Here is a 16,866-nt window from a genome sequence, read left to right as displayed (position 1 = left end):
TCAAAAGAGAGATCAGGGTCCAGAGTAACGCCGAGGTCCTTCACAGTTTTATTTGAGACGACAGTACAACCATTAAGATTAATTGTCAGATTCAACAGAAAATCTCTTTGTTTCTTGGGACCTAGAACAAGCATCTCTGTTTTGTCCGAGTTTAAAAGTAGAACGTTTGCAGCCATCCACTTCCTTATGTCTGAAACACATGCTTCTCGCGAGGACAATTTTGGGGCTTCACCATGTTTCATTGAAATGTACAGCTGTGTGTCATCCGCATAGCAGTGAAATAGTATATATATAGTGAAATCAATAGTGGTCCTAAAACGGAACCTTGAGGAACACCGAAATTTATAGTTGATTTGTCAGAGGACAAACCATTCACAGAGACAAACTGATATCTAAGATCTTAACCAGGCAGTGATGTTGGTGGTGGTGATAGTAGTGGTGGTGCTGATGGTGGTGGTAGTGATGATGGTGATGCTGGTGGTGATGCTGGTGGTGGTGGTGGTGGTGGTGGTGGTGGTAGTAGTGATGGTGGTAGTGATGGTGGTGTTGGTGGTTGATGTTGGTGGTAATGGTAATGGTGGTGGAAGTGTTGATGGTAGTGATGGTGGTGGTGGTAGTGGTGATGGTAGTGATGGTGATGGTGGTGGTAGTGGTAATGGTAGTGATGGTGGTGGTGATGGTAATGGTGGTGGTGGTAGTGGTAAGGGTAGTGATGGTGGTGGTGTTGGTAGTGATGTTGCTGGTGATTGTAATGGTGGTGGTGGTGATGGTAGTGATGGTGGTGGTGGTGTTGGTAGTGATGTTGGTGGTGATGGTAGTGATGTTGGTAGTGATGTTGGCGGTGATGGTAATGGTGGTGGTGGTGATGGTAGTGATGGTGGTGGTGGTGTTGGTAGTGATGTTGGTGGTGATGGTAGTGATGGTGGTGGTGTTGGTAGTGATGTTGGTGGTGATGGTAATGGTGAATGTGGTGGTGGTGGTATGCTGCAGGGGATTGCTCTTCCCCCATTCTCTCATGCTATAACATCCATCCCTCTCTCATTGTCTAATAGCAGGTCATATAACATGTAGATTAATATCATGGCAGACTTGGCAGTTGTTTTATGATGTTGTTTCCTCTGCAGTCAGGCATAGGACATCTTTAATTCCAGAAACTAAATGTCTTCTATCTCTGACTGGCTGGCTCTCTGTGAGCGTGGGCTTGGCTGAGGTTTGGCTGTGGAATGGGAATGGGATGAGTCTGGTTAAGGGGTGGTGCCAAGCCTTGGCTCATGCTCTGGTTTCTGTCACTGTCATTATTCTTGGACTGACTGTCTGCAGGCACTGAGAGTGGCAGGAGCTCTCTCTCTTACAGTCAGCTTGACACCAGGTCCAGCATGTCCACCACCTACCAAGCCCCCAAGCATTTCCATGTGCCAGGTAGGCCTCTGGTTTTCCTGTCCTTAACCCCCATCCTCTTACCCGTCCGCCTCCCCCTCCCCCCCCATCCTCCTCCTCCTCTTCCACCTCCTTCCCATCCTCCTCCTTACCAACCTCTTCCTCCTCCCCATCCTCTTCCTCCTCCTCCCCATCCTCTTCCTCCTCCTACCCATCCTCCTCCTCCTTACCATCCTCCTCTTCCACCTCCTTCCCATCCTCCTTACCAATCTCTTCCTCCTCCTCCTCCCCATCCTCCTTCCCCTCATCCTCCTCCTTACCAACCTCCTCCTCCCCTTCCTCTTCCTCCCCATCCTCTTCCTCCTCCTACCCATCCTCTTCCTCCCCATCCTCTTCCTCCTACTCCCCATCCTCAGCCTCCTTGTCCTCTTTCTCCTCCTCCTCCCCATCCTCTTTCTCCTTATCTCTCCCATCTTCTTCCTCCTCCTCCCCATCCTCTTCCTCCTCCTCCCCATCCTTCTCCCCATCCTCCTCCTCATTGTCCTCTTTCTCCCCATCCTCCTCCTCATTGTCCTCTTTCTCCTCCTCCTCCCCATCCTCTTTCTCCTTATCTTCCCCATCTTCTTCCTCCTCCTCCCCATCCTCTTCCTCCCTATCCTCCTCTTCCTCCTCCTCGTTCTCTTGTCCTCAACTGAAGTCCGACCTAAAAGGTTTTCGAAGGTCCCAATGTGGGGACATCTTACACCCTACTAACTGCATGTAGTCAGCCTGCCAGTGACTGGCTGTGTGTAGTACCATGTCTCTCTGCATGGCTTGCCTCCTTCACGATGACACCCTCACCCCATCCATCATTGCCATTATGCAGACGTCATCACTGGTGGTGTGTCTTTGTTACCCTGCCGTCATCTGTCACTAGCTCTTCCTCTTCTATTCTCTGTGCTGAGTGTCTATTGTAACCAGATGTCCGTCGTCCCCTCTCCATCGGGATGTTTTGTTTCATTTGCCTTTATAAACTGGGTGGTTCGAGCCCTGAATGCTGATTGGCTGACAGCCGTTGGTATATCAGACCGTATTCCACGGGTATGACAAAACATACATTTTTACTGCTCTAATTACGTTGGTAAGCAGTTTATAACAGCAAAACAGCACGTCGGGGGTCCGTGATGCGTTGTGCCTAAGAACAACCCTGAACCGTGGTGGATTGGCCATATATCACAGCCCCTCGCGCCTCAATGCTTAAATATACTGTACATGCACAGCAGAACCCATTACACACCATCTGTTGTATTGATGGTGTCACTTTAATCAGCCATTAGAGTCCAGACAAGGATGGCAGGAGATGGCAAAATGGGTTATTTATTTTATATACAGGGTACAGTCTTACAGTACACATTACACAACACAATACAACACATTGCAACACAATACAACACAATACAACACTATACAACACAGTGCAACACAATACAACACAATACAATACAATACAATACTATACAACACTATAAAATACAATACAACACAATAAAATACAACACAATACAACACAACACAACAACACAATACAACAACACAATACAACACATCGCAACACATCGCAACACAATACAACACAGTGCAACACAACACAACAACACAATACAACAATACAACACAACACAATACAACACAGTGCAACACAACACAACACAACACAACAACACAATACAACAATACAACACAACACAATAGAATACAACACAATACAACACAGTGCAACACAACACAACACAACAACACAATACAACACAGTGCAACACAACACAACAACACAATACAACACAACACAATAGAATACAACACAACACAATACAACACAGTGCAACACAACACAACAACACAATACAACAATACAACACAACACAATAGAATACAACACAATACAACACAGTGCAACACAACACAACAACACAATACAACACAACACAATAGAATACAACACTATACAACACAGTGCAACACAATACAACACAATACAACACAACACAATACAATACAATACTATACAACACTATAAAATACAATACAACACAATAAAATACAATACAACACAACAACACAATACAACAACACAATACAACACAACGCAACACATCGCAACACAATACAACACAGTGCAACACAACACAACACAACAACACAATACAACAATACAACACAACACAATAGAATACAACACAATACAACACAACACAATATAACTTCTAACAACATTAGTACTTTCCTCTTCTATCATGTACTCTCTATCCCGGTGGATCTATAAGATTGACCTTTCCCCTCCCTACTCTTCTTCTTACCTTTTCTCTTTTCAATGTTTCATCTCCTCTCTCTCTCATTGTGTCCTCAGCCACAGGGGATCTCAACATCTACAGGAAACCTCCCATCTGTAAGCGACATGGTATGTGTGTGGGGCTGCCTGCTGTGAGGCATTGTCTGTGATGTGATTTAGCTGTGATTGATGTGTTTGTTGTGTGTGTGTCCCAACAAAACCACACAGTTGAATGTATCAACCTCTTACAACAATGATCAAGCTAAAAGATGAACCACCTTCAATTGTAGCTACCTCATTGGAAGTATAACATGTCTCAGAGGATGATGAGCTATTGCCAATATTTCATCTTCCGTAAAAGAAAATTGTGGTGTAAATCAAATATATTTTATTGTTTAATGTGATGTTGTTGTAACGATGTGCGCTGAGAGTCGGGAAGCAAGTTCGGGGAGTGTTTTAATAAATAAACATAACACAAAATAAGAAACAAGAACAACGCACAGACATGACACAGGGACAGAAACAATGACGCCTGGGGAAGGAACCAAAGGGAGAAACATATATATATATATATACACAGTGCCTTGCGAAAGTATTCGGCCCCCTTGAACTTTGCGACCTTTTACCACATTTCAGGCTTCAAACATAAAGATATAAAACTGTATTTTTTTGTGAAGAATCAACAACAAGTGGGACACAATCATGAAGTGGAACGACATTTATTGGATATTTCAAACTTTTTTAACAAATCAAAAACGGAAAAATTGGGCGTGCAAAATTATTCAGCCCCCTTAAGTTAATACTTTGTAGCGCCACATTTTGCTGCGATTACAGCTGTAAGTCGCTTGGGGTATGTTTCTATCAGTTTTGCACATCGAGAGACTGACATTTTTTCCCATTCCTCCTTGCAAAACAGCTCGAGCTCAGTGAGGTTGGATGGAGAGCATTTGTGAACAGCAGTTTTCAGTTCTTTCCACAGATTCTCAATTGGATTCAGGTCTGGACTTTGACTTGGCCATTCTAACACCTGGATATGTTTATTTTTGAACCATTCCATTGTAGATTTTGCTTTATGTTTTGGATCATTGTCTTGTTGGAAGACAAATCTCCGTCCCAGTCTCAGGTCTTTTGCAGACTCCATCAGGTTTTCTTCCAGAATGGTCCTGTATTTGGCTCCATCCATCTTCCCATCCATTTTAACCATCTTCCCTGTCCCTGCTGAAGAAAAGCAGGCCCAAACCATGATGCTGCCACCACCATGTTTGACAGTGGGGATTATGTGTTCAGGGTGATGAGCTGTGTTGCTTTTACGCCAAACATAACGTTTTGCATTGTTGCCAAAAAGTTCAATTTTGGTTTCATCTGACCAGAGCACCTTCTTCCACATGTTTGGTGTGTCTCCCAGGTGGCTTGTGGCAAACTTTAAACAACACTTTTTATGGATATCTTTAATGAATGCCTTTCTTCTTGCCACTCTTCCATAAAGACCAGATTTGTGCAATATACGACTGATTGTTGTCCTGTGGACAGAGTCTCCCACCTCAGCTGTAGATCTCTGCAGTTCATCCAGAGTGATCATGGGCCTCTTGGCTGCATCTCTGATCAGTCTTCTCCTTGTATGAGCTGAAAGTTTAGAGGGACGGCCAGGTCTTGGTAGATTTGCAGTTGTCTGATACTCCTTCCATTTCAATTTTATCGCTTGTACAGTGCTCCTTGGGATGTTTAAAGCTTGGGAAATCTTTTTGTATCCAAATCTTCACAACAGTATCTCGGACCTGCCTGGTGTGTTCCTTGTTCTTCATGATGCTCTCTGCGCTTTTAACGGACCTCTGAGACTATCACAGTGCAGGTGCATTTATACGGAGACTTGATTACACACAGGTGGATTGTATTTATCATCATTAGTCATTTAGGTCAACATTGGATCATTCAGAGATCCTCACTGAACTTCTGGAGAGAGTTTGCTGCACTGAAAGCAAAGGGGCTGAATAATTTTGCATGCCCAATTTTTCAGTTTTTGATTTGTTAAAAAAGTTTGAAATATCCAATAAATGTTGTTCCACTTCATGATTGTGTCCCACTTGTTGTTGATTCTTCACAAATAAATACAGTTTTATATCTTTATGTTTGAAGCCTGAAATGTGGCAAAAGGTTGCAAAGTTCAAGGGGGCCGAATACTTTCGCTAGGCACTGTATATAGGGAACGAACCAAAGGGACTGACATATATATATACAGTATATCACAAAAGTGAGTACACCCCTCACATTTTTGTAAATATTTGAGTATATCTTTTCATGTGACAACCCTGAAGAAATGACACTTTGCTACAATGTAAAGTAGTGAGTGTACAGCTTGTATAACAGTGTACATTTGCTGTCCCCTCAAAATAACTCAACACACAGACATTAATGTTTAAACCGCTGGCAACAAAAGTGAGTACACCCCTAAGTGAAAATGTCCAAATTGGGCCCAAAGTGTCAATATTTTGTGTGGCCACCATCATTTTCCAGCACTGCCTTAACCCTTTTGGGCATGGAGTTCACCAGAGCTTCACAGGTTGCCACTGGAGTCCTCTTCCACTCCTCCATGACAACATCACGGAGCTGGTGGATGTTAGAGACCTTGCACTCCTCCACCTTCCGTTTGAGGATGCCCCACAGATGCTCAATAGGGTTTAGGTCTGGAGACATGCTTGGCCAGTCCATCACCTTTACTCTCAGCGTCTTCAGCAAGGCAGTGGTCGTCTTGGAGGTGTGTTTGGGGTCGTTGTCGATTAGCATGTCAATTGTTATAATTATCACTCTGTAGTGACTTCTTAGTCGACCCCCACTTCCCTTTTGTCTAACAAGCCGCAATGCCGGTTTAGCCCACTAGGGCACATTCTCCTATCATTTCATGTAACCACATTTACCTTGTTTGTTTATGCATTTCTGTGAATTACTTAGTTAGTAATAAATAAATTATTTAAGACAATTGATGTATGGATGACTCATAATGAAGACTGGGTTCGTGCAGATAACCAACAATTTACGACATTTGGAATGAGACTAACATGAGGTAGAGTAAATAATTCATTAATTCGAACACTAATTGATCAGATAAAATATCTGTAAAGTTACTTTAGGAAATGATAACTTTGTAATCTGAATATTTTTCCTTGGTTCCCCGACTTCCTAGTTAATTAGTTACGTGATTAATCAGTTGATCGCGTAATAACTAATTACAGAGAATCTTTGATAAAAACTATCAGTCTTCAGTTAATGATAGTAAAGACACAACACAGCCCTGCAGCCCAGTCTCCGAAGGGAGGGGATCATGCTCTGCTTCAGTATGTCACAGTACATGTTGGCATTCATGGTTCCCTCAATGAACTGTAGCTCCCCAGTGTTGGCAGCACTCATGCAGCCCCAGACCATGACACTCCCACCACCATGCTTGACTGTAGGCAAGACACACTTGTCTTTGTACTCCTCACCTGGTTGCCGCCACACACGCTTGACACCATCTGAACCAAATAAGTTTATCTTTGTCTCATCAGACCACAGGACATGGTTCCAGTAATCCATGTCCTTAGTCTGCTTGTCTTCTGCAAACTGTTTGCGGGTCTTTCTTGTGCATCATATTTAGAAGAGGCTTCCTTCTGGGACGACAGCCATGCAGACCAATTTGATGCAGTGTACGGCGTATGGTCTGAGCACTGACAGGCTGACCCCCCCCACCCCTTCAACCTCTGCAGTAATGCTGGCAGCACTCATATGTCTATTTCCCAAAGACAACCTCTGGATATGACGCTGAGCACGCGCACTCAACTTCTTTGGTTGACCATGGCGAGGCCTGTTCTGAATGGAACCTGTCCAGTTAAACCGCTGTATGGTCTTGGCCACCGTGCTGCAGCTCAGTTTCAGGGTCTTGGCAATCTTCTTATACTTATAGCCCAGGCCATCTTTATGTAGAGCAACAATTATTTTGTTCAGATCCTCAGAGAGTTCTTTGCCATGAGGTGCCATGTTGAACTTCCAGTGACCAGTCAGTATGAGGGAGTGTGAGAGCGATGACACCAAATTTAACACACCTGCTCCCCATTCACACCTGAGACCTTGTAACACTAACGAGTCACATGACACCGGGGAGGGAAAATGGCTAATTGGGCCCAATTTGGACATTTTCACTTAGGGGTGTACTCACTTTTGTTGCCAGTGGTTTAGACATTAATGGATGTGTCTAGACTTCAGAGATAGGTCAACTAGTTGTTTTACCTCTACACTTCACAGATAGGCCTAATCAGTTTCCCTGTTTCATGGTTGAGTAGTTGTGCAGATCACCAAGGTGCATTGCTGACCATGAGAGTATGTCTGTGTCAGTCTATAAGTACTGTTCACTGTCCTGTATGTTTGTGTACTTTACAGACTTTTTCTGTTAAGATACAGTAGCAACACACGTACTACCGAGACATTCAGGGATCATATACTTCAGCATTAACACAGCCTACAGTATTTACTTGCACATAAAGCCATCGCTACCAAGTTGTTGAGCCAGTCTGAACAGGTACTATCACATGTGCTCTCAGACAAAGTCTGTGTACGTGCATTGATGCAAAAGAATGTTTTTGCGACATCATATTGAGCAGCACCGTCTCTGTGACATCATATTGAACAGCACGGTCTCTGTGACATCATATTGAGCAGCATGGTCTCTGTGACATCATATTGAGCAGCACGGTCTCTGTGACATCATATTGAGCAGCACGGTCTCTGTGACATCGTATTGAGCAGCACGGTCTCTGTGACATCGTATTGAGCAGCACGGTCTCTGTGACATCGTATTGAGCAGCACGGTCTCTGTGACATCGTATTGAGCAGCACGGTCTCTGTGACATCGTATTGAGCAGCACGGTCTCTGTGACATCGTATTGAGCAGCGCGGTCTCTGTGACATCATATTGAGCAGCGCGGTCTCTGTGACATCATATTGAACAGCACGGTCTCTGTGACATCATATTGAACAGCACGGTCTCTGTGACATCATATTGAGCAGCACGGTCTCTGTGACATCATATTGAGCAGCACGGTCTCTGTGACATCATATTGAGCAGCACGGTCTCTGTGACATCATATTGAGCAGCACGGTCTCTGTGACATCATATTGAGCAGCACGGTCTCTGTGACATCATATTGAGCAGCACGGTCTCTGTGACATCATATTGAGCAGCACGGTCTCTGTGACATCATATTGAGCAGCACGGTCTCTGTGACATCATATTGAGCAGCACGGTCTCTGTGACATCATATTGAGCAGCACGGTCTCTGTGACATCATATTGAGCAGCACGGTCTCTGTGACATCATATTGAGCAGCACGGTCTCTGTGACATCATATTGAGCAGCACGGTCTCTGTGACATCATATTGAGCAGCACGGTCTCTGTGACATCATATTGAGCAGCACGGTCTCTGTGACATCATATTGAGCAGCACGGTCTCTGTGACATCATATTGAGCAGCACGGTCTCTGTGACATCATATTGAGCAGCACGGTCTCTGTGACATCATATTGAGCAGCACGGTCTCTGTGACATCATATTGAGCAGCACGGTCTCTGTGACATCATATTGAGCAGCACGGTCTCTGTGACATCATATTGAGCAGCACGGTCTCTGTGACATCATATTGAGCAGCACGGTCTCTGTGACATCATATTGAGCAGCACGGTCTCTGTGACATCATATTGAGCAGCACGGTCTCTGTGACATCATATTGAGCAGCACGGTCTCTGTGACATCATATTGAGCAGCACGGTCTCTGTGACATCATATTGAGCAGCACGGTCTCTGTGACATCATATTGAGCAGCACGGTCTCTGTGACATCATATTGAGCAGCACGGTCTCTGTGACATCATATTGAGCAGCACGGTCTCTGTGACATCATATTGAGCAGCACGGTCTCTGTGACATCATATTGAGCAGCACGGTCTCTGTGACATCATATTGAGCAGCACGGTCTCTGTGACATCATATTGAGCAGCACGGTCTCTGTGACATCATATTGAGCAGCACGGTCTCTGTGACATCATATTGAGCAGCACGGTCTCTGTGACATCATATTGAGCAGCACGGTCTCTGTGACATCATATTGAGCAGCACGGTCTCTGTGACATCATATTGAGCAGCACCGTCTCTGTGACATCATATTGAGCAGCACCGTCTCTGTGACATCATATTGAGCAGCACCGTCTCTGTGACATCATATTGAGCAGCACCGTCTCTGTGACATCATATTGAGCAGCACCGTCTCTGTGACATCATATTGAGCAGCACGGTCTCTGTGACATCATATTGAGCAGCACGGTCTCTGTGACATCATATTGAGCAGCACGGTCTCTGTGACATCATATTGAGCAGCACGGTCTCTGTGACATCATATTGAGCAGCACGGTCTCTGTGACATCATATTGAGCAGCACGGTCTCTGTGACATCATATTGAGCAGCACGGTCTCTGTGACATCATATTGAGCAGCACGGTCTCTGTGACATCATATTGAGCAGCACGGTCTCTGTGACATCATATTGAGCAGCACGGTCTCTGTGACATCATATTGAGCAGCACGGTCTCTGTGACATCATATTGAGCAGCACGGTCTCTGTGACATCATATTGAGCAGCACGGTCTCTGTGACATCATATTGAGCAGCACGGTCTCTGTGACATCATATTGAGCAGCACGGTCTCTGTGACATCATATTGAGCAGCACGGTCTCTGTGACATCATATTGAGCAGCACGGTCTCTGTGACATCATATTGAGCAGCACGGTCTCTGTGACATCATATTGAGCAGCACGGTCTCTGTGACATCATATTGAGCAGCACCGTCTCTGTGACATCATATTGAGCAGCACGGTCTCTGTGACATCATATTGAGCAGCACCGTCTCTGTGACATCATATTGAGCAGCACGGTCTCTGTGACATCATATTGAGCAGCACCGTCTCTGTGACATCATATTGAGCAGCACGGTCTCTGTGACATCATATTGAGCAGCACGGTCTCTGTGACATCATATTGAGCAGCACGGTCTCTGTGACATCATATTGAGCAGCACGGTCTCTGTGACATCATATTGAACAGCACGGTCTCTGTGACATCATATTGAGCAGCACGGTCTCTGTGACATCATATTGAGCAGCACGGTCTCTGTGACATCATATTGAACAGCACGGTCTCTGTGACATCATATTGAGCAGCACGGTCTCTGTGACATCATATTGAGCAGCACGGTCTCTGTGACATCATATTGAACAGCACGGTCTCTGTGACATCATATTGAACAGCACGGTCTCTGTGACATCATATTGAGCAGCACGGTCTCTGTGACATCATATTGAGCAGCACGGTCTCTGTGACATCATATTGAGCAGCACGGTCTCTGTGACATCATATTGAGCAGCACGGTCTCTGTGACATCATATTGAGCAGCACGGTCTCTGTGACATCATATTGAGCAGCACGGTCTCTGTGACATCATATTGAGCAGCACGGTCTCTGTGACATCATATTGAACAGCACGGTCTCTGTGACATCATATTGAGCAGCACGGTCTCTGTGACATCATATTGAGCAGCACGGTCTCTGTGACATCATATTGAACAGCACGGTCTCTGTGACATCATATTGAGCAGCACGGTCTCTGTGACATCATATTGAGCAGCACGGTCTCTGTGACATCATATTGAACAGCACGGTCTCTGTGACATCATATTGAACAGCACGGTCTCTGTGACATCATATTGAGCAGCACGGTCTCTGTGACATCATATTGAGCAGCACGGTCTCTGTGACATCATATTGAGCAGCACGGTCTCTGTGACATCATATTGAGCAGCACGGTCTCTGTGACATCATATTGAGCAGCACGGTCTCTGTGACATCATATTGAGCAGCACGGTCTCTGTGACATCATATTGAGCAGCACGGTCTCTGTGACATCATATTGAGCAGCACGGTCTCTGTGACATCATATTGAGCAGCACGGTCTCTGTGACATCATAATGAGCAGCACGGTCTCTGTGACATCATATTGAACAGCACGGTCTCTGTGACATCATATTGAACAGCACGGTCTCTGTGACATCATATTGAGCAGCACTGTCTCTGTGACATCATATTGAGCAGCACGGTCTCTGTGACATCATATTGAACAGCACGGTCTCTGTGACATCATATTGAACAGCACGGTCTCTGTGACATCATATTGAGCAGCACGGTCTCTGTGACATCATAATGAGCAGCACGGTCTCTGTGACATCATATTGAGCAGCACGGTCTCTGTGACATCATATTGAGCAGCACGGTCTCTGTGACATCATATTGAGCAGCACGGTCTCTGTGACATCATATTGAGCAGCACGGTCTCTGTGACATCATATTGAGCAGCACGGTCTCTGTGACATCATATTGAGCAGCACGGTCTCTGTGACATCATATTGAGCAGCACCGTCTCTGTGACATCATATTGAGCAGCACGGTCTCTGTGACATCATATTGAGCAGCACGGTCTCTGTGACATCATATTGAGCAGCACGGTCTCTGTGACATCATATTGAACAGCACGGTCTCTGTGACATCATATTGAGCAGCACGGTCCCTGTGACATCATATTGAGCAGCACGGTCTCTGTGACATCATATTGAGCAGCACGGTCCCTGTGACATCATATTGAGCAGCACGGTCCCTGTGACATCATATTGAGCAGCACGGTCTCTGTGACATCATATTGAGCAGCACGGTCTCTGTGACATCATATTGAGCAGCACGGTCTCTGTGACATCATATTGAACAGCACGGTCTCTGTGACATCATATTGAACAGCACGGTCTCTGTGACATCATATTGAGCAGCACGGTCTCTGTGACATCATATTGAACAGCACGGTCTCTGTGACATCATATTGAGCAGCACGGTCTCTGTGACATCATATTGAGCAGCACGGTCTCTGTGACATCATATTGAACAGCACAGTCTCTGTGACATCATATTGAACAGCACGGTCTCTGTGACATCATATTGAGCAGCACGGTCTCTGTGACATCATATTGAACAGCACGGTCTCTGTGACATCATATTGAGCAGCACGGTCTCTGTGACATCATATTGAACAGCACGGTCTCTGTGACATCATATTGAGCAGCACGGTCTCTGTGACATCATAATGAACAGCACGGTCTCTGTGACATCATAATGAACAGCACGGTCTCTGTGACATCATATTGAGCAGCACGGTCTCTGTGACATCATATTGAGCAGCACGGTCTCTGTGACATCATATTGAACAGCACGGTCTCTGTGACATCATATTGAACAGCACGGTCTCTGTGACATCATATTGAGCAGCACGGTCTCTGTGACATCATAATGAGCAGCACGGTCTCTGTGACATCATAATGAGCAGCACGGTCTCTGTGACATCATAATGAGCAGCACGGTCTCTGTGACATCATATTGAGCAGCACGGTCTCTGTGACATCATATTGAGCAGCACCGTCTCTGTGACATCATATTGAGCAGCACGGTCTCTGTGACATCATATTGAGCAGCACGGTCTCTGTGACATCATAATGAGCAGCACGGTCTCTGTGACATCATAATGAGCAGCACGGTCTCTGTGACATCATAATGAGCAGCACGGTCTCTGTGACATCATAATGAGCAGCACGGTCTCTGTGACATCATAATGAACAGCACGGTCCCTGTGTTCACTAGACGTAACATGGTTTGAACACGATTCTCATTCCAACACCAGGGTGAGGAGGAGAAACAGAGCATCTTCATTCATAATACATTCAGGTCTCTGGGTACAATAGGGACGCGGACAGGCTGCCGTGTACAGTGTGTAGACCACGCCACACACACCTAACACAATTATAATGTGTTAAGAGTGAGACACCTGCCTTAGGCCAGGGGGCTACCACTTCCACCTAATGATCCAGACTGGTTTCAATGTCCAACATGTTGAGAGCTGATTCTGAATCCATCAGGACATGCAGCCTTCCGACATGGTGCTCCTGTCCTGCAATTGTTATTGCTACCTCATGATTTGCAATGCAATCGGCCCCCACCAGCGGCAGTGCGGAGGTAGCTAGATAGATAGAAATCACTGAGTACCGGTGGGCCATCTATCAACAGAGAGGTGACAGAGGTATGAGTTATAGGACTCTCTCTCTTTCTCTCTCTCTCTCTTTCTCTCTCTCTCTGCCCCTTTCTCTCTCTGCCTCTCTCTCGTTATCTCTCTCTATCTCTCTCACTATACATCTCTCTCTGCCTCTCCCTCTCGCTCAATTTACAACATGTGGCTAATATAACCTTCCTTCTCCTAGTCCCTCTCCCTTCATCCTTCTGTACTGTCCTTGGTCAACTGTCCTCTGTGTAAGTACCTGAGCCAGTCTACCTATCTGCAGTCTATTTTCATCAGACCACTTACTTACCAGATATTATCAACGCTATATATCTCCTCTTTCATCTTCTTTACCTCCCCTCTCTTCATCTCTCTCTCTCTCTCTTCATCTCTCTCTGAATCTCTCTCTCTCTCTTCTCTCTGTCTCTCTCTCTCTCTCCCCACCTCTCTCTCTTCTGTCTGACAGAACCTGTGCAGGTGATCTAGGTGCTGCTGTAACCCCTCCTCAGCAGTACCAGGTCATCTGTGTAAGGTGAGACCAGATGCTGCAGATTCTCTAAATCTAAATCCTCTGTCAGTCCTCTTTTAAAGACTAACTAGACTGAAGCTCCACAGTATGGAGCTCCCTGCAATATTCCCCACCACATCTCTGCCCTTCTCTGCCTCACTCTCTGCATTAAGACCAAAACAAACCGGCTAGACAATCAGTCATTACTGGGAGAGGAATACGGTTTTCTCTCAGGCTGCCTGCCATCATTAGTGGTGTGTGTGTACGTGTGTGTACGCGTGTGTGTGTGCGTGTGTGTGTACGTGTGTGTGTACGTGTGTGTGTGTGCGTGTGTGTGTACGTGTGTGTACGTGTGTGTGTGCGTGTGTGTGTACGTGTGTGTGTACGTGTGTGTGTGCGTGTGTGTGTACGTGTGTGTACGTGTGTGTGTACGTGTGTGTGTACGTGTGTGTGTGTACGTGTGTGTACGTGTGTGTGTACGTGTGTGTACGTGTGTGTGTTCTCACCTCATCATGTTCTCTTCCTACAGATGATTCAAACTACTCGGCCACTAAGAGTAAAACCAGCGACAACATCCTCCAGACTTCCCAGTTTGTCGACTCGTACTCTCCTGACCACGACCACCAGCAGTCTAACTACTACCCCTACACTCCCTCTCCCAGAGGTACCGTCTAACCACTACCCCTACACTCCCTCGCCCAGAGGTATCGTCTAACCACTACCCCTACACTCCCTCTCCCAGAGGTACCGTCTAACCACTACCCGACACTCCTTCTCCCAGAGGTACCGTCTAACCACTACCTCTACACTCCCTCTCCCAGAGGTACCGTCTAACCACTACCCCTACACTCCCTCTCCCAGAGGTACCGTCTAACCACTACCCCTACACTCCCTCTCCCAGAGGTACCGTCTAACCACTACCCCTACACTCCCTCTCCCAGAGGTACCATCTAACCCCTACACTCCCTCTCCCAGAGGTACCGTCTAACCACTACCCCTACACTCCCTCTCCCAGAGGTACCGTCTAACCACTACCCCTACACTCCTTCTCCCAGAGGTACCGTCTAACCACTACCCCTACACTCCCTCTCCCAGAGGTACCGTCTAACCACTACCCCTACACTCCCTCTCCCAGAGGTACCGTCTAACCACTACCCCTACACTCCCTCTCCCAGAGGTACCGTCTAACCACTACCCCTACACTCCCTCTCCCAGAGGTACCATCTAACCACTACCCCGACACTCCCTCTCCCAGAGGTACCGTCTAACCACTACCCCGACACTCCCTCTCCCAGAGGTACCGTCTAACCACTACACCGACACTCCCTCTCCCAGAGGTACCGTCTAACCACTACCCCTACACTCCCTCTCCCAGAGGTACCGTCTAACCACTACCCCGACACTCCCTCTCCCAGAGGTACCGTCTAACCACTACCCCGACACTCCCTCTCCCAGAGGTACCGTCTAACCACTACCCCGACACTCCCTCTCCCAGAGGTACCGTCTAACCACTACCCCTACACTCCCTCTCCCAGAGGTACCGTCTAACCACTACCCCGACACTCCCTCTCCCAGAGGTACCGTCTAACCACTACCCCTACACTCCCTCTCCCAGAGGTACCGTCTAACCACTACCCCTACACTCCCTCTCCCAGAGGTACCATCTAACCCCTACACTCCCTCTCCCAGAGGTACCGTCTAACCACTACCCCGACACTCCCTCTCCCAGAGGTACTGCTGCTAAGGACCCAGAGGATTCACTGTTGGCTCAATGGGTTATTGAGAAATTGACTGATATATTGATCAAGATGTTTTTGAACTAAAGAGAGCACGTCTCATCATAGAATTCCTGTGTGTAGCAACCTTGAGTATTTCAACTCTCTCTCTCAAAGGCTGTGTCTTAACAGTAGTTGTGATTTCCCTCTCTATCCTTTCTCTCATTCTTTCTTTCTTTCTTTCTTTCTTTTTCTCTCTCTCTCTGTCTCATCTCAGCTACTCGTGCCCGGAGGTTTTCCTCAGGTGGAGAGGAGGATGGGTGGAATCAAGGTCTTAACAGAGTCAGTATGACACAGTAAATGCTATTCAAAATACTATTCATTTGTATTTGTGACTGAGAGAGTGTGGACCAATGAAAAGGAAACATTGATTAGCCATATTTGCAATATTAAATGTACTATAAATTATTTATTTATCTGAATGTTTTATTTCTTTAAATATTCAAAATTCAGAAAAATGCAGGAAATACCACTACTCAACATAGTTTATTTGTTGTTTTGGCAAGATATGGCTGTAAATATTTAATGAATGTTGTCTACAGGGCAAAACAGTCTTCATCCCCAGACATTATTCCTGTTGCTCTGCTCAAGCCATATGCTCATGTGTTCTCTTTCTTTGTCTCCTTTCACTTCTCTCTCTCTCTCTCTCTCTCTTCCCCGTCTCGCTCTCTCTTTCTCTCCTCTCCTTCTCTCTCCTTCTCTCTCTCTCTCTCTCTCTCTCTCTCCTCTCTCT

At 46.0% G+C, this 16,866-nt stretch overlaps 1 protein-coding gene across 14 annotated transcripts in view; it reads left to right on the top strand.

The window, feature by feature from the left end:
• LOC118389794 (actin-binding LIM protein 3-like) overlaps window positions 1–16,866 on the top strand; it is a 199,701-nt gene that overhangs the window by 161,026 nt on the left and 21,809 nt on the right. For 9 of the 14 annotated variants that reach the window (XR_008147215.1, XR_008147214.1, XR_008147213.1 and 6 more), the window contains 4 exons: window positions 1,321–1,419; window positions 3,764–3,814; window positions 14,888–15,022; window positions 16,351–16,415. Coding sequence is in view for 10 of the 14 variants with exons in the window: in XM_052529427.1 (XP_052385387.1) it covers window positions 1,321–1,419; window positions 3,764–3,814; window positions 14,888–15,022; window positions 16,351–16,415 (350 nt within the window). In the remaining 4 variants the exon portion in view is untranslated. The remainder of the gene's footprint in view (window positions 1–1,320; window positions 1,420–3,763; window positions 3,815–14,887; window positions 15,023–16,350; window positions 16,416–16,866) is intronic. The other 5 variants (XM_052529428.1, XM_052529431.1, XM_052529426.1 and 2 more) reach the window with 4 other exon arrangements.

The sequence above is a fragment of the Oncorhynchus keta genome, chromosome 11 (assembly GCF_023373465.1).
Source record: "Oncorhynchus keta strain PuntledgeMale-10-30-2019 chromosome 11, Oket_V2, whole genome shotgun sequence".
Classification (NCBI taxonomy): Eukaryota; Metazoa; Chordata; class Actinopteri; order Salmoniformes; family Salmonidae; genus Oncorhynchus; species Oncorhynchus keta.
This window is presented reverse-complemented; position numbering and strand designations above follow the sequence as displayed.